Source organism: Pterocles gutturalis, unplaced genomic scaffold (assembly GCF_000699245.1).
Source record: "Pterocles gutturalis isolate BGI_N339 unplaced genomic scaffold, ASM69924v1 scaffold8633, whole genome shotgun sequence".
NCBI lineage: Eukaryota > Metazoa > Chordata > Aves > Pterocliformes > Pteroclidae > Pterocles > Pterocles gutturalis.
In genome coordinates, this window is record NW_010125525.1 from 38,540 (window position 1) to 65,550 (window position 27,011).

The following is a 27,011-nucleotide window of genomic DNA, read 5'->3' on the forward strand; positions in this document are numbered from 1 at the left end:
GATTGTACTGTGGAGAGAATTAATTGGAAAGAACGTTGTTTAGTCTACCAGATGCTATGGTGAAAGCAATTTTTCTGACTCTCTCCTCTTTGTTCCATCAGGAGGAGTTATGAGACACTCAAAGCTGAGGCAGAAAAGGAGTGTTTTCTTGAGGGATAGTGATTCAGGAGTATTTCAAGAGGTCTTGAATGGCTTCTGTCTCCATGGTAGCAGATATACTAACAGGGAAGAAGTCACAGCCTGATGTTTTGTAATGTAGCTCTAATTTCTCTTTGCAATTTTTTCAGTGGAGAAAGAATAGACCCCCAACTCCCATCCTCTGTAGGACTGGTTGGCTTTGTTCTATCTGCTATTGCTGTTTTGGTTTCCCTCCAGAGTAGATGATAATGACTAGAAAAGTGACAAGCTGGCTTTCAGAATTAAGGTCTTTAAGAGAACTCCAACCAGCCTAACATTTAACTGTAATAAAGCTAGAAAGGAAAAGGAAATAGAAAACGAAGACAGAATTTTACCCAAGCACCCATAAACTGATTTTATGTCTTTCACGCTTGATTTCATACTCATATGGGCAAAGTATAAAAGACGTAATGTTAATGAGGGAGACAAATGGATCTCCTTAGGAAAAAAAAAGAAAAGAAAAAAAGCCCTACCTTTCATTTAAATGACAATTTTCACTTCTAACTTGCCTTGATGGGAAAACACACAATTTGTAAGATTTAGATGATAAATGACTATTTCAATTTAAAGAAAAGTTGTGTTTAGAAAGGCTTTTCTCAGCTATGAATAATTAAATGGAAAGCACATCAAACCAGATAGGCCACTGTGTTGTGTTGCTATAATTTTAAAGTGTCTGACATTTTAAAAAATAGGTTTTCCCATTTTAAAAATGCACATGTTGTCAACAGATTTTTATGTTGATGACTCCAGCATCTGGTGTGAAATGTATTAAATTTTAAGCATGTTGGTGCCGTCTTAGACGTTGCCTCTTTTTAATTAAAAGCCATAATTTAGATGTGCTCAGCTTAATTTAGTGTCATTGCCAATGATAGAAGGAGGCTCTCTACTTCCCCCCTCACTGAATAATGGTATCTGAAAGACTGATTGCATTAAATGACAGTGTAAATGGTTTGTGTTTTCTTCCATTTTTTTTGTTTTCACTGCTCCTAAAAAAGATTATATGGTTTCTTCTAGGCAAGATTTGCTTTCAGCATAGGAAAAAATATGTAATAGTTTAAGGCAGCAGACTGATAGGAGGGGCAAAATCATGGCCATAGCAGGAGAACAATTTCTGAGTAGCCGCTGCATCTGTTCTGTGCTGGTGAGGGTGATCTCATAAGCCACCCTTCTCCCACATCCACCCTGGGCAGGGAGACCAACCGCATCTCCTGCCAACAGTGCTGCACTGCAAGTGCTGGGGGGGGTGACTGCTGACAGGAGAGATGTTGGGATGCTGGCAGTCATGGTGTCTCCGTGATCCATTTGGTGAAGATGTTGATGTCACCATAAAATTGAATTTTGCTGCCCTGGGAAAGGAATAATAAATTATTTTATTCTCATCCTTGGAGCGGCAAAATCTACCTCTGCATGGCTCCCAAGCTTATGAAGATGGGAAGCAGAGAGAGGAGAATGCTTCTATTAAAGAGAACACATGAAGAAATCTAATGGGGAGAAGAGCAAGTTGGGGAGAAAACTTCTGCAGTCTTGAAACCTAGTTGATGCCAAACTGCGTGAAGCTGAAGTTGAGATCCTGCTCTGTTAAACAGTCTGGCATGGACGCAGGGATGACTGGAAGCATCGAAGGAGTTATGGCTGGCTCTTCCCTGAGTGGCATGTGCTTCATGTTGTGTTGGGCAGAGGAACCGCACCACATTGCAGCTCTGTGAGTGTCAAGTGCAAGACTCATACAGCCAGACCGAGCCCTGCAATACAAGTAAACAGCCCCCTGTCAGCTACTGCCCTAGTCTCACCTGCTTATCACAAGAAAAAACAGTATCACCGCAGAAATTCTCCCTGGATTCTCCACACACACATCGCCTGTATGCTGCCAATCATAAAGCTTCAAATAAGGCTCATTTAAGAAATTATAGCACATCCTTCAAACAAACTCTTGCATTTACATTAGCTGCTTCACAAGTAATAATTATAATGTTGCTAATAATTAAAGGAGGTAGTCAAATAAACTACTATGACTTGTGATATACAACTGAGACTGGATTAACAGAGTCATCCTCTTGCCATTTTATTCTTCATAACTAGCAACTCATTTGGCCAGATGCACTTTACTGGGAGCTTTTGAAGTCATTAAATTTCCAGTCTGTTGTTACTGAATTACTCTTTCCTTCATTTTGTTTAAGCCCTGTTTCCAAATGACACATCACAAAAAGATATATGCATTTTATAATTAAAAATATTAATTATGAGGTGTTAAATTAAAAAGAAATGACATTTGAAAAGTGTGATATAATTATCTTTATAATATGATGTTATATTTACAAATATTCTTATTTCTGGTCCTCGTGCAGAATAGTAAATTGGTAAATCGGTTGTCTCAACATATTACCTCTGGCAGATATAAAATCATCTCATATTTTCAACAGCTCCTGTGTGCCCTCTGGTGGCCTGAGGTGACAGTCGCACAGCACAGGAGAAATGTTTGTTCATACAAGACAGCTCTTAAGGAAGGACAGATTTCTCTTTCTGACTTAATCACTTAAATAGTGAGAGAAATTATACTTTTTATCAGCTTTGTTAATTGCATGCAAACCATAATTTTCTGGATGTTTTTCTGCATACAATATGTCGCTGTGTATTCTTCTGTTAGTATAACCAAAGTAATTGCCAAAATTCGTGCAGTGATACAATATCAAGGATCTATTAGCTATAATATGTCCAGGGGAGAGCACTAACAATTTTTTGCATAATTATATTTTTGAACATAATGGACTGATGCTGCTTCCAGGAATGAAAAATATTTCCATTAAATTATTTAACTAAGAGTAGCGACTAGTATTTGCTGGAATTTTGGCTACTAAAAGGTATACTAGAGGTAAACAGCAGAAGGCCATTCCCCTCTTCCTCCCTTTTGTTTTTCAAACTTTCATCTTGCATGAGGACCCTGAGAAGGAGGCAGTAATGGTAATCTCCCAAATCGATGGGTGTGGAAGGAGCTACCTGGCCTACTGGAAAGCTGTAATGTTGGGTAATGGGGACGAGGATGGCAACTGGAGCATCCTCATCCCCTTGAGAGCCCTCTTCTCACTCATCATGGAAAAGCACTATGTTGTTTCATTAAATGCAGGGTGGGATGGCCCTCTGCTAGAAGGTAAGTCAGTTTCCTTTCAGGATAGGCTCTCCATTGCCCATTGGAAATGGACAGTGATGTCTCAGTCACGGAGTTATCATGCTAAATAACATCCCACATGAGAGACTACATCATTTTCCAGCTCTTCAGAACTGCCCTTTCTGCTGATGCTCAGCCCACCATTGCTACTGCTGATATTCCTTTATAAGGAAGATCTCTAAGCCAGTGGTCTCCAAACTTTTGTGACTGCGCATCTCTACCAACAGAGAGATTTTTGAGCATTCACCCCCAGTATATTTGTTTGTGAATTATATACGTGTACTACTGTACTGATTATGTACATTATAGAACGTACACATTAAAAAAAATTAAAATTTGATGAGATAAAGATTAAATAAACATTATTTTTAAAATATTTATTTTATTTATTAATGGTACAAAACACACTTTTTTTCCCACACCTTTTTTTTTTGTCTTGTGCACTCTCTGGGTTGTGTGCACTCCTTTTTGGAGACCGCTGCTCTAAGATATATATGACAGAGTCCTCAGAAATGGCAATTACAAGCCTATTACTCCTTAAATAACGTACTAGGTGAGTGACAGTGCATTTTTTTGTCAATTTCTGGCCTGCTGCTAGTCCAGGTCTAAACCCAGCATGTGGTGGCCCAGCCTGCTTTCTGATACCTCTGAAGAGTGCTTTGACAGTTACAGGGGATGACACTTGAGTGTCATGACATGCAGGTAAATAACCTACAGGATGTAAGGAGAGAAAAGTCTTGTTGATTAGGAAAGATCAGATGAGAATAAAACATATTTTGAAGGAAAGGGAGTCATCGGCTACTCGAAACAGAGCATTATTAGCCTGATTTTTACATATTCCAAACATGCACAAAAGTCAGAAAACCCATGGAAGATGTGAGTGCTTTCCAGAGAATCATGGCTATATGGAGGGTGTATCTGTTTGCTGTTTGGAATGTTAACACTGATCAATGAAATATTAAAAACTGCTTTAATGGTTACTGTGAATTAGATGCTCCTGGCTGTTTTTGGTGTCCTAAAAGATGGAAAATATGAGCTACCTCACAGAAAATGTATTTATGTATTTTTGCATCAGTTCTTGTAGTACAAGTATGAATTTCCGAACCTGAATGGTTGAAAACCAACAGGCTAGATATATTAAACTATCTAAACAGTAGGCTTTGGTTTGAAAGAGATTTTTTTTTGTAATTGTTACCTTTGAAACTAAAATAATTTATTTTAAGGTCTTAACAAATACATTTAGGAACGTTATGATGGTTTAGTCATAAGCTATATTGTACCACTGCTATAATTCCTGGAAACTTAATATATTTAAATTCTCTTAGTTTTTGATGGTGTATCTGTGAAGCACTACAGGATCAGAAAGCTGGATGAAGGAGGCTTTTTCTTAAGCAGAAGGAAAACTTTTAAAACTCTGAATGAGTTTGTTGACTATTACAGTAAGAACAGCGATGGCCTCTGTGTGGTTCTTGGAAAGCCATGCCCAAAGGTAAGAGTGAGTGCTACATTGTGCAACACATCTTTTATAAGATAACTCATCAGATTTCAGTCAGAAGGAGTTAACCCCATACTGCTTCTGCCATTTCAAAATGGTTATGATCTGCTTATTTTCAGAAGTTCTGGGTAGCACTACCATTTCATTCTTGAAGCTGGCGTGTTAATAATAAAATACTATGCCATTTTGAACAAATCAAAATGTGTGGCTGGAGGAGAAAATATGCCAAATAATAATTTATTAATACCTTTTAATAAATGTATATAGAGATGAAATCTCCAACTTCATAACTCTAGCTGTCCATAAGTAATTACTGAGACAAAGCCACAAGGTTCAAGCAAGCAATACGTCACTGTTCAAAAAGCTTGCTAGAGGGAGGATTTCTAGTTTTTATTTTTAATGACAGGATATTTCCTTTAGAGTATTTCTTATGTCTAACAAAAAGTACCCAGGATGCAGGCTGTATTTTATGTTCTCAGCTTACTTTATCACGTGTGTGTACTCTAAGGAAACATTATTTATATCAGTTGTGGCTTTACATGACGTAGTTAACAATGACTTGTAGATGCTGTTGAAAAAATATTAGAAGGCTCAACTACTGTATTATTTATTTTCTTTTACCAGGTTCAAATTCCTGCCACTTTTGATTTGTCGTATAAAACTGTCGATCAGTGGGAGATTGACCGACAGTCTCTGAAATTGTTGAAAAAATTAGGATCTGGTCAGTTTGGTGAGGTATGGGAAGGACTGTGGAATAATACCACCCCTGTGGCAATTAAAACATTAAAACCAGGTATGTGAATTACTCTTTAATGCTAATAATGTGAAGTGCTAGCAAGGGTGCTCCTTCAGTTTTTGAATGCTACTGAAAAGAGACCCTATCCATATATGCAACCATTCTTAAAATCCATGCACTTAAACATGAAGGTTAGTAAAGCTCAAGGTCTAGATATTATTTGGTATTTTGAGTTATAATTTTATACAGTTTTCTGTTTCCATATGAGTTGAACTCATTCAACATTTATATTACATAAAAAGGCAACCTCAGCAAGGCCATCTCTTTTGTACAATATTGCTTGTATGGAATTGAATCACTGCATTTCATCTGTAGGTGAAGTAGTCAATTTACTAGTGATTTGTCATCTGTAGAATTTCTTTTAGTGAATAGATGCAATAACGATTCCTTTGGTAATATAGAATATGTCCTATTTTAAGTTTGTGTTTAAGAAGTGCTTTAATCTTGATTGAATAAAATTTCTCAAAGTTAATTAATATAACATTAATACCCAATATTTGCATATAATACAGGCTTGTTACTAATACAGCTTTAATTTTTCTTAATTATTTTTCATTAGCTTCAAGTAATTTATGCTTTTTAAATTAACAACATAAAATATCTGCCAGCAGATGGCAAGAACCACATAGATAAGAAAGGTAGCCTGGATCATATACATGTTTTTTAAAAAGAGATAACAGTATAACGCGTTGTCATGAATTGAAAAAGCTTGTGATGGTCACTAACGACCATGTTTCAGGAAGCAGAACAGATCCAGATCTTTGATTAAGAAGGACAACTAAATATGATTGAGCCCAGCTTGAATGGTCTCCTGAATAGGGAGAAATTTCAGCATGTCTTTTAGGGCTATTGTGTATCAGGATACTGTTTGTGTTTTGGGATTTGCAAATTGAAAACAAATAAGAACCCTTTTTTCTCTGCTTAACTGAAATTAGCAAAAGTGCTTAGACTAAAGGCCTTCTATAATTCATGTGAAAGACAGCATACTCTTTTCAGTGAACCGATGCATCTCCCTAGGGACCCAGTAAACACAGAAACCATCTTGAAATCTCTTTGTCTGTTTCTCTTTCCTAAGACAGTATCCACTAAGCCTGTACCTGTTGTGATAGGGATCCATATGCTGATTTTCATTGAATTCTGAAATTACAAATCTGAAACCAGTCTTTTTCTCCTTTTGTCTGACCTGAATCTCTCATTCTGCAGTACAAGCCAATTTCCTCTTACCTTATACACCGTGACTAAAGAGTACCTATTATTCTCTTCCTCTTTACAGCAGCTGTGTACATACTAGAACACTATTAACAAATTCCTTTTTGGTCTTATCTTCTTCAGGTTAAACAGCTCAACCAGACCATGTAGCTCAGATGTTTTAGATGTCCCATTGTTTTCCAATGATCTTTACTGGGCTGTTTTGAGGTGGTGACCATATTTTTGTATGATACTAAGAGGAAGATGTGTAACGAGAGGGATTTACTTCACATTTCTGATGTGCTAGACCTCTATTGAAACAGTCCAATGTAGTGCTTGCCTTTGTTCTCCATACGACAATAACCTAATATTTCCATCTGAGTTTACTTTCCCTTAGTGATTTAATGCAACATCTGGACAAGTCTGTTTTATTGCAGAAGACTGAAGGGTTCTTCCTAAAGTGTGAAATCTCTTAAACAGTATTTAAAGAAGGAAATTAATGAAGCTGAAATAAAGAAGAAGACTAAGCTATCTTAAATTTTTGTGAAATAAAAATTTCTTTTAGAAATTATCTTTTCTTTCCTCTTTAAGAAAATATGTGGCAATTATCACTCTAGGAAAAGATTTGTTTCTCATCAAACAAAATAATTAGATTTTGAACAAGTCGCAGTGCATGCATTTCTACTTATTTTCTTTAGCTGGAAAGCGGAGCTGACATTTATCTCATATTGCATATGCAAAAATGGGAAGCTATCTTAATTGTATTTCATCTCCTTCTCTTAATAACTCATTTCAAAACTAATTCATCTTTTCCTTCTGTATAATGCAGACAATACATATTATCAGTTCTCTGTGAAACAAACTTCTGTTTTAATAATGGGTTCGATTAGAAATGACAGGACTACCTGGAAACACTAGTGGCAAGTTCCAGCTGCAATCTACCTCTTTTTTTTTTCTTTTTGGTGCTGATCCCCTGAATGACTGCTACTAATACTCTACTTGAAGAAAAGCAAGAGTTAGTTAATTTTATATCTGAAACAGAATTTAATGTGCATAAGGCCAAACTGACCCATTCTTTTACTGTTGTTCAATTAATTAGTCTTTTAGTGTCTTGCTGACAGAGCACACAGAGAACACAATACTTCTAGAGCGACATAAGCAGGAAAAGAAGGTTTTTCATGGTTTCTATAATAATAGGATGTGCTAAGAATCCACTTACAGAGACTATCAAACAATAAAAAATAATCAAAATTCTTCAATAGGTTTGTTAGCTAAAATTAAATTTTACACTGGAATAAATATGATACTCGCTGCAAACTTGTTTTTATGTAGAGACTAGCACAGTACAGAGAAAGAAGCCCCTTCAAAACTGATACTTTTTGTAGTATCGTAGTTTGTCTGGGAAAAAAGGGCTTGATTAATCAAAACTTTTTCCATTTTTTTTTTTTTTTTTTTTTTTTTTCACTCTAGTCTGCCTCCTGTTAAGGTCAACAGTAGTAGTCTCATTGATTTCACAGTGGGTTATATTGAGTTAGGGTAGACACAAGCTCCACCTGAATGTGATGCTTGGATAGCGGAGTTTGTGATCTAATACTGTGATAAGGATGCTCAGAATGAAGCCTTTGATTCTCAAAGCCATCTTGATAAATTGTATAGGTAATACTGAATTTCTTATCACTTTGTGACCTACCTTGTTCTACAGAAACAGTTCAAATGGTCTCAAATGGAAGCATTTAACTCTGTAGTATAGTTCTCTAGGGAATTATCCCCCTCTACACAATGTTTTTCACCATTTGGAGTGCCTTACTATAATAAGTTAGCACACTGGTTTTCATTAGCTTGTTCTGATCGTTACTCATGAGGAATAACTTTTCAATAATTAAAGAAAAACCCCAATACCCTCACCCTAATCTGACTAATAAGTGCTTAGCTTGGTACTAATAAAATTACAGCAAAGGCTAGGTTTGGTAATTTCATTCATCGTAGTATAAAGATGATAAGTGAATGGAAAATGTAATAGTTCATGAGTAATCAAGAAATGCATTATGTTATATGCTGATTATTGAAACTTCCTATATTCACATGAGCAATATTTCAGGCTTCAAGTGTAACACACTGTAAACGATTCTCTCCTGTTGCTTGGCTTAAAGATCTAAATCAGTTGTCTTTACACTGGAGGAGGAGGGGGCATATTTTAAATCAAAGTCTTTTTGCTAAGCTGCTTTACAGTGTAGACCCACTGGAAAAGAAAGTCATCAGGACAACAGAAGGGTGTGATAAACTGTAAATGATATGGCAAGTACAGGGAACTTAGACAGATACCACCAGAGAAATTGTGAAGTTGAACCATACTCTTATTTCCAAGCAGGAGTAGGTTAATCAAGTGAGGTAATCACATAGCAAACAATATAGAAGAGCATAATGCAATCCATACATGATGGAGTTGTAGGCCTGAAGGCCAGAAGGGATTTCTGCTAGTTTGAGTTTTTCTGTTGAGTGTTATTTTTCAGTGGACATCTGTCGTAGCTCATGTATAGTCTGAATACTTTGCTGTTATATGCAACTACATTCCACCCCTCTGCTCAGATAGAGTATTTATATTTAATCAAAACACAGCTTGTTCTTGATTAGGTAATAACTAGAAGTCCTGAGATGGAGGCACAGAGAGAAGTTGCCTCTGCTATCTTTGACAGTTTGTATCAATGGTATATCACTACGCCTGTAAGAATGCAGGCCTCATTTCTCATCTGGATTTACCTGGTGTCTTCTCTTTAGCAATGGTTACGTCTTCCTGTAATAAAATAAAGGCCTCCTTGTGTGCATTATTTTTTCTTTCCATTCTGGAGATACATACAGAGTGAGTGACTTTTAATTGTCTTCAGAAAGGCTAAATATAGTTTCTTGTTATCTGGTGCTCTCTTCATTTCTCAAATAGCTTTTCTGGACTTAGAATAATTTCTAGCTATTGCTGCATCATACCAGCTACATTTTTGCTATTTTTAGGCACCTAACATCTTAGATGTATCAGGATTTTAACAATTGGTGGTAAAAAATGAGCACTTACATGCCAGATAAATCATACTATAGATTAGAAATGTACATTACAATGAGAGAACAGCATGCTATTAAAGCATGTTTCTTTCCATTGATTGTAGTCTGAACAACTAACTCAGATCTAGGTGCCTGAAGAATTGCCTACAGTTGGAGGAGGTGAATCCAGTTACCAGCAGTGTTTTGTAATTCCGCAGGATTTACAACAGTAACAAAACTGAAGAAAATGTCAAGCTGCTGGAGCCTCTGAGATCTTAAACTGCTCAGGCTGGGAGCCTTCTGACAAGAACTGCAGGGAGATTGGGGTTCCTAAGGACGCCAAGGGAATTGTCTGTCTTCTGATGCCTGGTGGGGTGTTGTTTCACCCCCTGCCTTTATGATTATGGAGTATCTAGTTTAACCAGATTCAGAGTTTGGGGTTTACAGTCTACTGGCTCTGGATGACAGGGCTCCACACACAGCTCTTCAAGACTGTGAGATTTTGCAGCAAAAAGAACTCAACCAGAGATATTTTCAGATTTAATGAAGCATACTTTTTCAATGAAATCCTGTTTCTGACAGCAGTTTGTTGTCCATCTCTAAACAGAATGTTCAACACTTCACTCCTGAAAATATCAGAAGATTAAATCTGTTGATCCAGAACCATTTTTTTCCACCCGACTCTTTGGAGACTTTTTCTCAGAGCCAGTGGTGGATTATGGAAACCTTCAAAAAGTCAGAATGATTATTCAGTGATCTTTATACAAGATTTACATTAACCTTGCAGGAGGAGTCACAAGACTCATAATTAAACTAGTCTTTTGGTTAAATTAATACCAGGTCTTGTAAAATATTTAGAACTTTTTGTTACCCTACACTGCTTTTGTGAGTGTGAGACAGGCTATCATTATGTTAAAAATCATAAATCTTGATCCTTTCATTAGCACCAGCTTTCTGTGTCATCTCAGCACTTCCTGGTGTTATAATCAGAGGTTGCACTGCAGCATTTTGTCCCCCTGGACAGTACCCTCTGTTGTGGAGGATGCAGATGTTGGTCATGTTTTTCCATCTCCTACTCTTATTTGTTTCTTTTTTTCCTCCTCTCCCCTTTCCCTTTTCCCCTTCTCCCTTCATTATTTCTGTCAATTTTAGCTTACCCTCTTATTGTTCTTCCCACAAATGTGCTGGGGAGAATGGCATGGGAAGAAGATACTCCAGCATTGATAAAGCAGCCTATCAGCCATAGTTGCTACATCCCCTCTGCAATAATCATAAATGTCCAAAGATCTGAGTCTCCTTCTTCCTTGATCTTCTATTCAATTGTTTATATTGTGCTCCTTGCCACCTCCAAAATAGGACTGGGTCCAGATGAAAAATGTCAGAGGAGCAGGAGGTTCTCTTTCTTTTTTTGTGCTGCAGAGAAGCTCAAGAGTTCTTACTTCCCTGCTTTGTCTGGTTGGTGCTCCCCAGGAGGACCATGATGGATTTCCTTCTCTACTTGCCATCTGATTATGCAGTTCTTTTAATACTCTCCTACATGCTGTCCCAAATTAGGGTTTACATTAAAAATAGCACTCCTTCAGAGAAGATTCCCATTAATGCATTTTCAGATGTCTATAAACCCCCTTATCTCATACAGTAACCCTAATATCAAAGGAAACTTAAGTTCCTAATTTTACAGGGGCATAACTGAGTACACAATTACTTTAGACATCAGGTGAAAAAATTGTGCAGTGTGGGTTTGTTACTGTGTCCGCTGCACTATGAGGACTAAACGTTCCACAGGGAATATACAGGTGCATAATCATGAAGTATCTATCCTGTGGTAAAGAACTGCATTGCATGAACCAATGGCAGCCTTCTTCAAGCATCTGGCAGGGAGCTGCCTAAATGGTTCAAAATTGAAGACACGCCAGCTGGGTTTAAAAGCTGGATGCACATTAGTATTTCTAGGCCCCAATGATAAAATGTATGGATCCTAGGCTAGAAGGTGCAGAACTATAGGTCTTGATGAAACAACCTGTGGATCACTGTGACTATAAACAAAAAGCAATAGCAGCGTGATGCCTTCATTCAGATAATTCTCTTATTTGTTTACCGGTATTTTACTCTGCTGTGGAGACATCTATGACATTTTACCAGCCAAAACCATAGTGACGGATGTGTGAATGAAAAAACAATGCATGATAACATCTTTGCCTTAAGGAGCATCTCTGACTTTTCAGTTGTCAACCCACAGTCATCAAAGAGGTGTAGGGATCAGCAGACAGGAGAATGGTCTAGAAGCCAACAGTTGCTATTTCTCTTAATGGCTCTCCACAGCACTGCCTTGCTATAGGTTCCTGAACAGGTAATTTCTTATTTCTGTTTTTATTTCCTCACTGAAACATTGTTTTTTCTATTTAAGTGGAAATCATTGCAATACTTTGCACTTTGTTGTAGGCTGAGTGTGATGGATTCTCTAGAACCTATTGTTAGGGCTAGCTTGCTTCTCCAACTGTCGGCATGTAAAGCAGACATCTATCATCACCAATTAATCGTATCTGAGAAAGCTCCTTCCACCTGTTCAAGTTGACAGATGCATTTGTCATTATCATATTGTAAAACGTGTCCCAAGCTTCTGTCTTTGCATGGGAGCTGCTCAAGCACATTTTTTTTTTTTTTTTTTTAGGAGGCTTTCACAAAATAGTCTCTGGGCCAGTACTCTCAGGGGGTTTTTAATAATATTTGAAGTTCTTCAGTATGTCATCTCTTTAGTGCATTTGCAGTGTAAAAAACTTCACACTGAGGAAAGTCTCCCAGTTTCTCTGAAAAAAGAAATTCTTTTATTCCATTTAGTTCAGCACATAACCTTACTCTAACTTGTAAATTAACTTCTTTATGGTGAGAAAGCTGCTTGAGAATTTTCAGCTACCCATCTCATTCTCTTGTTAACGTGACTAGTTTACACTCAGTCTCTTGTGTTACCAAAAAACTTGTACTTTTTAATGTTATTTCTTTATTACACATAAACTTATCTATAAGATCACAGTACATGCTTAATGTACTGTTGCTGTGGTTTAACTCCATCTGGCAATAAACACCATCCAGCCACTTGCTCACTCCTCCCCAGTGGGATGGGGGAGAGAATTGGAAGAGTGAAAGTGAGAAAATATGTAGGTTGAGATAAAGGCAGTTTGATAAGTAAAGCAAAAGCCACACATGCAAGCAAAGCAAAACAAATTGAGGAATTCATTCACTGCTTCCCATTGGCAGACATGTCTCCAGCCATAGCCAGGAGAGCAGGGCTCCATCACACGTAATGGTTACTTGGGAAGACAAAGGCTATAATCTGAATGTTCCCCCTTCCTTCTTCTTCCCCAGCTTTATATGCTGATCATGACATCTTATGGTACAGAATATCCCTTTGGTCAGCTGGGGTCAGCTGCCCCGCCTGTGTCCCTTCCCAGCCTCTTGGGCACCCCCAGCTTCCTCGCTGGTGGGTTGGTGTGAGCAGCAGAAAAGGTCTTGACTCTGTGTAAGCACTGCTCAGCAGTAATTAAAACATCCCTGTGTTATCAACACTGTTTCCAGCACAAATACAAAACATAACCCCATACTAGCTACTATGAAGAAAATTAACCCTATCCCAGCCAAAACCAGCACAACTTTGTACTTAAATTTATTTTGTATAAAAATATTCAGAAGACAAGGCTGATCTGAAGTACACAGTTTCTTTGAAGCCATTTGTGAAGGTTTATTGAAAGTTGTAAACAAAGGGAATTTGGAGAGGCTTATCAAATATTTAAGGCCTGCTTACATTTAGGCCAGTGGAAACTACATAAAAATAACTGACCTTTCACTCTAACTCATTTCCAAGTTATCAGTGTTTATTTTATAATGTGAAGCTTCCTCAATTCTAGAGCAAAATATTTTCAGAAAGAAAGTAATCAGAATTTATATGCAAGCTTTAATTTGGCTTAAATTAGAGGTGATTTCTTGCAAAGCAGCACATCGTAGAGGACATCAAAGAAACATATTCCAACATTTTGTTCTTAAGAAGGACTTTGACATTTACAAAAACATTTTTCATTCAAAAAATAAATTAGCAAATCTGTATGTTCTTCAGGTACTGATCAATCTACTCCCAAACTGGTATCTTATAGAAGGGATACTTGTTTCAGTAAAGGCTACTGTTAACTAGTTGGTTTTTGTTCAAGTGGTTTCTACTTACAGTATTCTGCTCTTCATACTGTGCTTACCACTTGCAGCTGAAAACATATACTTCGTTAAAAACACTTGAAAATCAACTACAAACTAAAAAAACCCAGTTATTTGAAACTCAATGTGGCATATATTTTATATATTGCTTTTATGTAAACTTCCTCAAAGAAATGTTTTGTAACTTCTTTGCCACTATTGTGACAGGCTTTATCTAACTAATTTGTAAAAAGCACATTCACTTGTTTTTACAGGCAGTTTTTACTTTGCTTATCTAGTTGTTAAACCCTAATCTTACACAAAACACTGATAAAGGCACTTTTAATTTTTTTTTTTTAGTTAGCATCCAATCGACTTATTAACTACATTATAAGAGCTGCCAGGCTCTGGGGGGTTTTGGTCGGTATCTGCTACTTGTGCTATTTAAAGATATAAACTAAGTAAAACTGAAGGTTACATATGCTCTTTAAAATATGCAGGAAATACTTTGTGATCTTTGTCACTGGTTTGTTATTGTTATTATTATTAATTATTTTTACAGCATGAAAAAGGATTTGCTGCTAGTCAGGTAATAGAATACTACCCCCCGATCAATTATTGCAAGTTGTCGTGTGTGAAAAACATGGTGCTTGGTTTTAGTTTGTTGGAAGAAGTTTATAGCATGATTAAACTGAGAGATTCCTTCTAGGCAAACTTTGATGATGAGAACAAATCAGACTGTCATTTTCTATGGTGTGAAGAAATCCTGTATAATGATCCATAGAGGGCAGGTGATTTGGTAGACCCCAAGTTAGCAAATACTTTATCCTTTTTAGGATCAACATGTCAAATTTTGGCACCGATATTAAATCAGTAGTCATGCTTATGTATTTTTCTTTGGAGGTGTAATTCCTCACACCATGCAGCTTCTCTATAGAGTTTAGTATGACTTCCACGACAAATGAATATATTTTGAAGAGTGTAAGAAAACAGACCACAATACTAAATAGTATCAAAGTAAGTCCAGATCAAAGTAAGCCCAAATCCTTTAAAGATAATCCTAGGCTTTTTCTTTTTCTTTTTTTTTTTTTTTTTTTTTAAACCTAGGAGTGGTGGAAAGTTCAAATAAAGCTGTAAAGATTGTGCTGCTCTAAACAGGAAAAGCATATAGCATTAACATTACAGATATTTGTTTTTTCCACCTGACTTTCATCTCTGCTTTATCCAGACCCAGTATGAGTCATTTACTTTTCATGCAGGCCCCCACTTTCCTCTGACAGTGACAAAAGGAAATGAGTATAGCCTGTACCTGTTGAGGAGATCTATTATTGTCTGCTATCCATTTACTGATGGCATGGAAATCATTGCCTTTCACCATCGCTCCTAATGGCATCCTATAAAATATTATCAAATTGAACCCTGCAGGATTGCTGAGGGAAGTATGAGGATGCTGGGGAGAGGAGCACCTGTTCCTTCCAATAATCTTTGCTCTCACAAGTTGCAATGTCAAGTGGCTGTTCTTTCATGAAGTCTATGTCAGAAGCATTTCTGAGTCAATCCTCTTGCATCGATGTACATCACTGCTGTGTTTTGGGAAGTAGGTTGGAGCACTTTTCAGGAGGCAGCATTCAAGGCAGGTGTTGGGTGAAGGTGTCCCAGGCTGATTTGCCAGTTCCTTCTGTAGAACAGATTTTCTGGTGGGGTTTTATTGCTGAACCATTTAGCATCCTCCCAATATTTCACTTCATGTAAACACACATGTTGGAACAGAGCCAAACTCCCAAATGAACCTTCTTGGTTACCTAAAGTTAAAAACCCATAAAGACTCTTATTCTTTCAGCCTTGGCTTCTCAAATGATTCAGTCTGCTTACACTAAGAAAAGAGTTTGGTTTTAATCATGCTGTAGAGCAGACTAGACTTGAGTAATTTTTTTTTTCCTAAACCTTCACTGTAATATTTTGTTAATGAAACTATTTTGATTTGGAAGAAAGGTAACATTTGAGTAGTTGGATAATTTCATGCTTGTTTGTAACAAATATTGTGAAGCAGATGTTAGGTACCATCTTCCTCAAACATCTGAGAATATCTGATCACTGCTACATCATCCATAGATAAAACTTTTCTTCCTTATTTGTGCATGTTTTTTTCTAATCATTCATTTATTCAGGACATATGAGCTCTAATGCTAAATTTGCTACTGGCTTTAGCTCCCTGTGCCATTTCCATATTGCTTCTTTGACATAGTTTATACATTGACTACCTGTGTATGTGAATAGAACTAGAGGACATTATGTGACACTTAAAAGGTTGGGATCGTTTTCTGTTAAGATACTTCTGCATTTAAGGGAGTGTAAAATTACTGTTACATCTGTGTCTACATTGTTGTTTCTAATAAGGTTGTTCCAGATAACTATGAGAATATTTGTGTATATATATTTGTATATTATGTGAACATTATAAGTTTTTTGTATTTATGTATATAAAATGCACACATCCACTCCTTACATGCTGAAGTGATTTCAGTGCTTTCAGGCTTTGATTGCTGAAGCAGAAAAAAGTGCAACAAGTTCTTTTTGCAGCACTATTTTTCTGTCAGAAATTTTACGTTCATTACCTAGGTACTCTTACTCCAGTTTCTGGACATTTTGTTAACCAGTTGCAACATAATTGTTTGCTTAAATTACATCAGTTAACATTCTAGCCTCACTTTTTTCTGCCTGGGGGAGGTTAATTTTAGCCTTTATATTTCGGGTGGCTGGAACACATATGTTCTCTGTCCCTGTGCAACTGGCATATTCACTCATTAACTGTTTATTTCAGCTGCACTGTCTGTTTTCTGTGGGAACTGTGAAGATTTGAGATGCTAATACACTTTGAAAGACAGAAAACAATCTCAGTTATTCCCTTAGGACTGCCAGGCTGGTCGGAAGGTCTTTAATAACCTCAGCTTATGTTTTGTTATGTGCTATTGTTTCAGGTTCAATGGATCCAAAGGACTTTCTGAGGGAAGCACAAATAATGAAGAACTTGAGACATCCAAAGCTTATACAGCTTTATGCTGTTTGTACTTTGGAGGACCCAATTTATATTATTACTGAGCTGATGAGATATGGAAGTCTTCTAGAATACCTTCAAAGTAAGCAAATAACTATAAAATAATTTCAAAGGGTGCCACAGCTGTCAGTTTAGCAAATACACTAACATAAAAGCTAGAAGTACAACACTATGGTTTAATATAAAATCTACATTATTTGTCGCGTGTGGGGATGCGAAAAGAGGAAAGAAGGAGGTTTATGAATTTTTGACGTGCCAAAGTATTTGAGAAGTAGGAGAGAATCACAGTCACAGTTTGATTCTTGCCTTATAATGACCCACATTTTTCTGCTCAGTTCTATCAGTAGATGGGAACATACCCTGACAGAATAAAAATATAAGCATACAGAAGGTTAGGTCATCATATTTGACATGAAATAGAGGCACTTCCTCAAAATGTACTTAACAGCTTTGAAATCTACTACTAGGCAGGGACAGCCTTTCACTGTGAATTTGTCCTCTGCTTATTGCTTCAGGGCTTTTGCCTCAGCAGCACTTCAAAGTGCTCTTTTGAAGGCAAATAATAATTAAAAATAAAGTTGTACAGCTTGAAACAGACTAGCATAATGATTGCACTTTAAGCTCACCCCTGCTATTCAGAAATGCTTGATTCTAGTGTTGTTACCCATTTTCAGTTTAACAGATGTCTCCGAGATGCTAGATATCTCTAAAGCTGTAATGATCTCTTGAAGACAAAATGTTTGCTGAGATTGTCCTGCTAAATTTCTTCTCTGCCTCCGGCCCGTAAGGCAAAGCCCTGTGAAACACCACAGACAATATTTATATGACACATGCCTTCCCCCATCTTCTCTGTGGAACCATTTTTAAGTGAGGGTCAGTCCAGGGACAATTACAGCTAAAGAAATCTCTGGTAGAGGGACAGCCCCACCACGACCTGGGCAGAGAGGGGCTGCGAGGATCTTGGGCCGGATCATCTAAAGTTTTGTAGGCATTTAGTGGCCAGAGGTAGTGAGGCACAAATTTTTTTTAAATTCTCATCTTTGGTGCCTTTGTGTGCAGATTGCCACTTACCTGATTGAAAGAGCCTGGCACATCACGAAATGATTGCTGTGCATGAAAACATTTATTGCACAGGAGAAATAGCTCCGAGAAAGCCTGGATGAGTCACAGCTATTGCAGAGGTGAAAATCAGCCTGGTTGTGCATGTAGTACAACATGTCCAGCACACATCAGGGCTGCAGCCTGTGTGTAGGTCAGTTACTGGCACAGGCACAGCAGCTGCCCTTGCTGTAAAGTCCACGTATGCAACCTGATCTTTGCCTAAGTGCTCATTCCTGTAGCCCTGCATCAGAAAGACTGTGGAAAGTCAGTTGGTTTCCAGGCAGCTGTCAAGAGAACTGTGAAAATGACCAGTTGAAACTCAGCCTAGCAGCATCTCTCCTTGTCTGATGGCATACACACACTGGGGTAAAAAGAACTAAGATGTGGAGGCAGAGATCCAGGTGCTTTGATAAGTACTGGTCGGAGAAAAGTCATTGCCGTCAGTGAGAGTAATAAGGAAAGAGATTTGAAGCTTGCGCAGAGCTCTGTGGCTGGAAGTGATCTGTATTGCCTGGCAGTCAGTGCACAGCTCCTGATAAGCGTTCTTGAGGCTCAGCCACTTCAGGAACCAGGAAAACATTTCCAAAGGCTCCTGTCTCTGTGCGCACTATAGATAAATATGGCAAACTGGAACAGAGGGAAAGTCCAGAGATCATTCTTTGATTAAATTTCCCCTCCTAGAAAGGTACGGTATGTTTTTCCGGTTTTAAAAATGCCTAATATTTCATGCATAGTGACTATTGCATTCCACCATAATGACAGCTACTTAATGATGAGTGTGTGAATTCCCAGTGGACCCTGCGAATGTACTTTGGGATGCTTCTTGATGAACACTGCTACACCGAGTTATTGAGCTGCCACCAGTATGGAAAAAATGCAACTGAAAAATTTTGTTATTGGATGTGAATGAAATTGTCATAAATGTATGAGCATTTTTACTGATTCTGATAGACCTGGGGCTTGTTCTGGCAGGGACACAGTCTTGAAGTTCGGTGAATTATTATGGGGGCAATGCTGTTAATTGAAGAAAGTGCCACTTATTTATTTATTTTATTGTCAGGCATCTGTCAATGAGAATATTCTCCTGTGTTTCCTATGTGAGATATTGTGATTGATTGCTTAGAACAGGGTGCAGACCCTAAGCCTTCTTTAATATTTTCTCTAATAAATTTTTCATATAAGGGCTATAGTTTTGTCAAAAATATTAGTAAAAAGGACACAAAGGTGCTACATTTTCTTTATAGGGTAAAGAATAAGCCATGGGAAGGTTTTATAAACTCATCAGTAGTGCCTAGTTTTGAGTGTGGAAGTTTTATTAACTTTTTTTTTTTGGTTGTAGTTTTTTATCCTTTAAGATGCTTTAAAACTAAGTAAAGCACATGTATACCCATGTGAATACAGCTTTAAATCATTTCAGCCTGCTCTGAACCAGCCAGATGGGAGCTGGCTCTGATCTGGAAGCTTCCATGGTTGTACTAAGGCAGTGCTGTGCTTGAGTTTGTGTGCTTTGGCTGGCCCAACCTGGGCTTTTGGAGGTATAGTCAGAAATTTTTATGACACAACCATACATAATTTGCACTTCAGATCCCAGAGAGACCTGTACTTTCATCCTCTATCTTTGTGTACAGTTTTCAGCTTCTGATCATCTGAGGCTCCTCCTTACAGCTTTTAGTACTTTAGCTCCAGAACAGCAGCAGAGGTCACAGAGAGAAACCCTCCAAGAAATACTGCAGCAGCCAGGGCAACAGTAGCCTCTTCCTCCCCTTCAGCCCACGTGCTAAAGACAGTAGATCAGCTTGATCTGGGATCCCAAAGAGGCCCCAATGGAAGATACAGTCTTTCAGCTGCAATTCCACCATCAGAGGTGGACCTTGTCCTTGTCTGTTAACACAGTGCACCTGTGTGTCCTGTAGGGAATAAGACAGGGAGGGTTTAGCAGCTCTAACTCCTATTTTGCACTGAAGCAGATCATCAAAAACAAGGTTAATGAGTCATCCTTTTTTCCCATGATATTGCTGTGTTCTGCCTCTTGGAGCAAGCTTATTTCAGGCCAGCCTGGAGTGCCAGAAGAGGAATGACAAACCTGGGTTCAAGCCCGTCTGCATCTTTGTCTGCTTTCACCAGGCTTTCACAGCCTGCGCAGATGAAGGAACGAGCAGTGTGAAAGGCAACATAGAGAGAGAGATTTTAACCTGAGTCACATTAAGCTAGTTTCCAAAACTCAGGTACTTGTACAAGCTACTTGGCCATATTTAGTTGTTTTCTAATTAAATACAACATAAACGTATTTTGTGAATTTATATCTTTGTCCAGCAAGCTGAATAATAAACATTGATGTCTGCCAGTTTTCAGCACTGCAAAACTTCAGAGTGTTATATTACTCTGTGGCCTGATGATGGATTTTCTTGATGATTAAGCCATAGATTTTCACATAGCTTGATTTTTCTCCCTCACTCTTTTAAAGGTCAAGGCAACTATTAAACATATGTGTGGGAGAGGAAAAGACTTTCTGAGTCAACAACAGAAGTAAATAATCTTGGTGCTGAATTACCATGACAATGCCTCAAAAAGGAAGTAGGACAATACACATAGAGGACAAGTTTAATCATTTAAAATTAATTTCTTTTGCCTAGTCATCTCAGAACATCCAGATGAGCAGGAAATTCAAGGCCTGGTGATTGCAGAATAGATAAGTAAATTATGGAATTTCACACTCTTCATTAGGGGTGATTGCAAGATTAGGTCAGATAAAATGCCAAAACTGGCTATGCAAAACAATGCTAAGACACACTTTCACTTGGAGTCAGTTCAAAATAAGCAACAGAAAACTACCAGCTACAAATGTTTTATTGCTTTAACACAGAGGCAGTAAGGAAAAGTCACCATTCCCGATGAGAAAGGAGAACTGCCAATGAGCATAGCAGCATACATTCAGATTTTTGATATTATTAAATTTCTGAAACAGAAAATTTAAAATGTTTTGAGTATTAGAGGCTACAGAGGTAGGCACTCATGCTTCAGTGCTGCAGTGTTAGGGCTTGGGTGACACCAATGCTTGAATATAACACTGATTTGGCTTACCTAGATTACCTTGGGATATAAATTCTTTGTTATGAGGAGGTCAGCTGTCCCCAAAATACCCCAAAGGCACTGAATTTGAGTTCTAATTTGTTATACTCCAAGGGACTTTTTTTCTTGGCTACCTATTTTACTATTTTTGGCTGCAGGTTTTCATGGCCCAAGGCTCTTTCTTTCATTTGTGGAGACACATTGCTCTGCTCAAAGTTCTTCTACTGCTTTCTTTGAACAGCCAGTCTTCGGTTGCCAAATCTCTATTTCTGGGACTTGCTGATCTTACAGTGGTGGGAATGGCATACACATTGCTTCAGAAAGTTCTACAAGAGAAACAGGAAGCTTGAAAACAGCTCAAGGAGTCCTACTGTTGAGTAGCAGCAACAGAGATAGCAGCATGAAGCAGTCAAGTGGACTGGAAAGTGAAAATGACAGTTACACTTGACAGCAGATGGTATATTTCCTAGTAAGAATTGTTGGAGAACAGGGAACAAGAATAATTTTGTGGTTTTCCATCTTTAGTCAGCTTTGGCTACACCCAGTGAGTGCTGACATTAACTCTTACTCACAGTTTGGAGTGGATTACACACTTGTAAGAAAAGCAAACCTCTGCATTAATATTGGTAGATAAACACCTTTTTCTTCACATTGTGTCAGCAGCTCCTTCCAGGCCTAGATCAACTGCTGCATTTTAGTATCTGGTCTTTTAGAGAAGATGGGACAAGAATTGCTACTCAGTTGTTGTGAAATTAACTGCATGACTTTAAGAGGTGTCATTCACTAACCTCTGTCATTTGGCCAGGCTGTTACTTTATTGTATTGAATGGTTCTATTGATTTGTGTCGGCTGTTTGAACCACTCAGCTGTTATGTTATTTGTATCTGAATACTGTAAATATTTAATTATATCCTTGTCATTTCCTTTTTAAACAGAAGATGCTGGCTCCCAAATCTTCCTGCCACAACAAGTAGACATGGCTGCTCAGGTGGCTTCCGGGATGGCTTACCTTGAATCCCAGAACTATATCCATCGGGATCTGGCAGCCAGGAATGTTCTTGTTGGTGAACATGGTGTTTACAAAGTGGCAGACTTTGGACTTGCAAGAGTTTTTAAGGTAAGTTGTGAGAAGGCAAATTGGCTCTACTTTAACTCTGGGGAACAAGGTGGAAGAGGTCAAGGAAAAGATGAACCGTAGCCTCTGAATTGCTGGGGTCAGGTAAAAGGCATGCCCAGGGAGAAAAGGACCCCTAACATGTTCACTTGTATTCTCTACCTGCATTATTCCTTGCAAGGTTAGAAGCTGGCCTGTGCCTTTGTGTCAGTCTGGAAATGGCATCCCAGTGTCTACTTCCCACTCAGCCACCATGGAAGGAGCTTGGCAAGCAATACCCATTGCTGCACAGCCTTTACCCACAACACTAATGTCTGCCACATGGAGAGAGATCACAAGAATGATGGCAAAATTATACTCCTAAGCCTGTAAGGGAAGGCCTATAAAAGTGTATTGACAGCTATTCTCTCCTTGTTCACTTCCCCACTGCCTCTGTGATGCTTGCGAATGCAGGTAGTAGTCATAAAAGAACCTTATTCCTCTCCACGACTAACAGTGGCGTTCATAAAGTGAGCTCTCAGAGTTTTAAATCTGATGCAGTTTCAAGTTCTTTGCCATTGCACTGTTTTTTTTCTTTAGCTCTTGAGGATATGGAATGCCAAGTAATGTTGACCAACATCACCCTAGGAAAGAGCTGTGGTTTAGAAATGTGGTTTTCTTGCCTCTGAAAATTATTTGATCAGAGTACAAAAGATTTGATTTACCATATTTTATGGTTTTCAATATGTAATCTGTAATTCCTGAGGTCTTATTGTTTTTATTGATTTATGTTCTTGAACTAAGAAAGAAAAACAGAGGAAAAAACCTTCTGCTTCTAGTTTGCTTTTTTTTTTTTTCTCATTTAAATAGCAGAAATTGAAGTTCATAACAGAGCTGGATTTATTACATACTGAAGTATAGAATAATGGCTTGACAATGGCGTCAAGGGTGCTTTTCTGCTTAATTTTGATTCTTCTAGTTATGCATAAGTTTAGATTGCACATTTTTTAACATGAAAAATATATTTTTTAAATGAACAATGCTTACAATGGATATTTGTGCTCTGTCCTCACTAGAGAGGGTAATAATTTATAGCTGTTGACATTTCTTGTTAAAACTGAACTATACTAAAATAGTCTGTTGTAGAGTCATTTTGGCAGGCTTTCTTAGGAATATTGTGTCTCCTAAGCCAAAGAGCTAACACAGTCACATGCAAAGATCCCAAAGGAGTAGAAATGAAATCTGTATTTCTGTATGTGTTAATTAGAATAATTAAATCATTCCTTATTTCTAGATATGAGTATTATGGTAAAGATGCCAACTGTATCTGTATGTAGATACAACTGGTCTGTTTAAAACTATTGGACATTACAAATGGGAAACATACATTCCATATTAAAAACAATCAAGCAAGTAAAATCTTGTACACATTTACCTGTATTTGCATGCAAAAAAACCTGACCAAGGCTTGGATGTGACTGATGTATACTAACTTACGTTTAGGAATTAAAGAGAGAATAAATTTACACAAAGTTTAGAGGTCTGTACTATAAAACTTTAAGGACATAATTCCACAAATTTGCAAGTAAACAATTTTCCTTTTTCTGTGTGTCTTTCTTCTTCACTTTACATGCATTAATTGGACCCACTGTAAGCTAATATATTAATTTGAATCACTTGGAGTTTGTTCTTTGGTCCTGGAAACCTGCTTAAGTGATTGTTTTCAAAGTCAATGGCCCTTCAACACCACAATAAATCACAGAAGAAAAATTCCGAAATTCATTAGCTCTTGCTCTTGCCTTCTCTGATTACTGAAGACCAGTCTTTGGTCTCTAGTGTCAGCAGGATGCTTTCGCTGCCACTCCTGACACACTTTTGAAATCTTGCATGCCAGATCCAGAATTCACAGTAGCAGGTCATAATTAATCACAAGCCACTCCAGTGCTGCATACTCACTTGAAATGATAAATGCTTTAGAAAAGCTCCCAAATGGTAGCATTTCTCAACTGTGAAGCCCAATTCAACAATAGACTTCAGTAACTGTGTGCTTTAATACCATGAAAGGCAAGTGCTTGGCTAAAAGAGGATAAGATTAAGCACGTGCTTAGCATAGGTGCTTAAGTGCTTTGCTGAAGCACATCTGAAATCAGGCTTGCTTGGTTTTACCCATGACAGGTAGAGAATGAAAACGTATATGAAGCTAGGCCTGAGACAAAACTCCCAGTGAAATGGACAGCCCCAGAGGCAATCCGCTACAACAAATTCAGCGTTAAGTCAGATGTCTGGTCATTTGGAATACTTCTGTTTGAAATAATCACCTACGGGAAGATGCCTTATGCTGGTAAGTGCTTTTATCAAAAGAATGATGTCTAATGTTTTCTTGCTTTAAGAACTACACACACACAAAAAGTTGAATGCCTATACTACAGGAATGTTAAAGGCTTAAAACTGTAAATACAGAAAGAAGTCCGTTCAGATGAGGCTCATTTAGTGGGTCAGAACTTCTGGCTGCCCCAGGCTTCCTGGCAGCTTTCCAAACGCTGTGATTAGCAGCCATTCAAGCTTCCTCTTGCTGGAGTCAACCTCATTGCACAGGCATCTAAACCAACCAGCTATTTCCCTCCAGCATCAAAGATGTTGGATCAAAGGTGCCAATTCTTGGAATGTGGAAAAAGGAAAGGTTTTTCTTTCCCCTATCCTGCCCTTGTGGGTTTTTAAAATTTATCTTTTTGAGGATATCTTGTGGAAGAACAGATTATTATGTGTGATGTGCTGCACAGCCACTTCAGGAAGAAGGTGTCTGAAAAATAAATCGGGATGTTTTTATCCCCTTCCCTCATATTTGACTATTGCAGTGGAGAGTCTTATAAAGAGAAGGAGCACAAGAATTAGGAATAAAATGTCACTAACCTCAGAAGCAGATTTAATGGTATGAGAGCAGCTATTATTCCTAGCACTGTGAGAAATGCTCAAGGAACCGTGGCTCCAATAACACAAGATATCAGTGAAATGATTGACTGTGTCTCATTTTGTGCTGGTGAGGAGAACACAAGCGAAGGACTAAAGCAAAAAAAAGCTATGCTGCATCTGCACAGGCTTGAGGGGTGGTGTGTTTGCCATAAGCTACATTTCACAGTGTCCCAAACTGGTCCTGTAAAGGAAAAATTGATTTTGCTTTTTGATTCCTGCCCTTGCCTCCTGTGACACTCACTGTTCTGAAAAGAAAAGAAAAAAAGTAAAGCCAAAAATCCTCAACTCTTTCGTATATGAACCATAGGTGTGTGCATATGCAGACACAGATGTAAATAAACTGTTCAAGTATAAATGATACGTAACATCATGGTTCTCAGTGTTGTCAGAAAATATATTCAGCATTATGCTTTGGCAAAAGCATAGTTTACCTGTAATTTTACAGTAGAAAATGTCCTTTTGCCATGACTATTTGCTCATTTTGTATTATTTTTGGGAGTTTGTCCTCAGTAATCTGTTAGGAGAAGAGGTTATGTTGACCCATGGTGGTGGTAGGTAATGTAAAGAGGAAACACCATTCAGGGATCTGGAGAAAAGAGGTAAAGATGATGCAATTCAAGATTTAATTTAAAGAGCAGAGAATTGAAAGGGAAATGGGCAGTAGCCTTAATATATAAACACAAAGCAAAGGTAGGGGAATGGTTTATTTTCCATGACCCGCAGTGACAGAGCAGGCAGGATGCCACTGCAGAGCTGCACCAGAGGAAACTTAGGGCTGACGTTAGGGAAAACTTTCTAAATGTGAGGAAAATTCAGCAGTGGGACAGATTTTCTTGGGAGATTTTGGAATCACTGCAACTAGAGGGATTTAGGAACAGTTTCAGCAAACCCAGGTGGCAGAGGAGAAGCCTCACACCCAGACAAACCCATTTGCTGTGCCTCTCAGGTGGCACAGTCAGGGTGAGGGGGCCAAGAAGTGCTGGAGATGGTTTTCAACTGCTGGTTTGGGGTCCTCCAGTGACTCCTGTGGCCTGTAGCCATTGAAGAGGATCTGCTGAGGCCATCTCTGCCCGCAGGTGTATGTCTGCCTCATGGGGGGGTGGGCATCCCATCTCAGTAAGAGATAGGGACACGCGACGTCACTACAGAGGCCCTGAGTAGTCTGACAAACTCCTTTTGGCTTGCAGGTATGACAGGACACCAGGTGATCCAGATGCTGGACAAGGGGTACAGACTTCCTCAGCCGGAGACCTGCCCAGCACCATTCTACCAGCTGATGCTGCAGTGCTGGAGTGCGGAGCCAAGCGGGCGGCCCACCTTCGAGGCCCTCTGTGAGCAGCTGGAGACCTACTTCGAGACTGACTCCTCGTCATATGCTCACGCCCAGGCTGTGGTGAAATGAACCCCAAGGCAGGGGCTGAGGGACAGGTGCCAGTGAACCTGGATGAAGGGAGGTGTGTGAAATCCATCTGATCTCAGGCATGGAGGCTATTGGGGGTGCTGAGAAATTGTTGTACTTTTTCATCCCCGTGGTGATACTCAAAGACACCTAAAATTTTTGCTGCTGGCAAGTGTTTTGCAAGACTAAACATCAGGAAGCTGGAGGGGTGTGGGCTTCTAAAAAATAAAATGCCTTCTATTTATTTTTAAAATAACAGATTACAAGAATGAACAAATTAAATGAATGTCATTCAA

At 38.4% G+C, this 27,011-nt stretch overlaps 1 protein-coding gene across 1 annotated transcript in view; it reads left to right on the forward strand.

The window, feature by feature from the left end:
• Positions 1–26,718, forward strand: part of FRK (fyn-related Src family tyrosine kinase) — a 51,485-nt gene extending 24,767 nt beyond the window's left edge. The window contains exons 3-8 of the mRNA XM_010078596.1: positions 4,666–4,829; positions 5,460–5,628; positions 17,007–17,165; positions 22,189–22,370; positions 24,522–24,687; positions 26,504–26,718. Of these exons, the coding sequence (XP_010076898.1) occupies positions 4,666–4,829; positions 5,460–5,628; positions 17,007–17,165; positions 22,189–22,370; positions 24,522–24,687; positions 26,504–26,718 (1,055 nt within the window). The remainder of the gene's footprint in view (positions 1–4,665; positions 4,830–5,459; positions 5,629–17,006; positions 17,166–22,188; positions 22,371–24,521; positions 24,688–26,503) is intronic.
• The last annotated feature ends 293 nt before the right edge of the window (positions 26,719–27,011 follow it).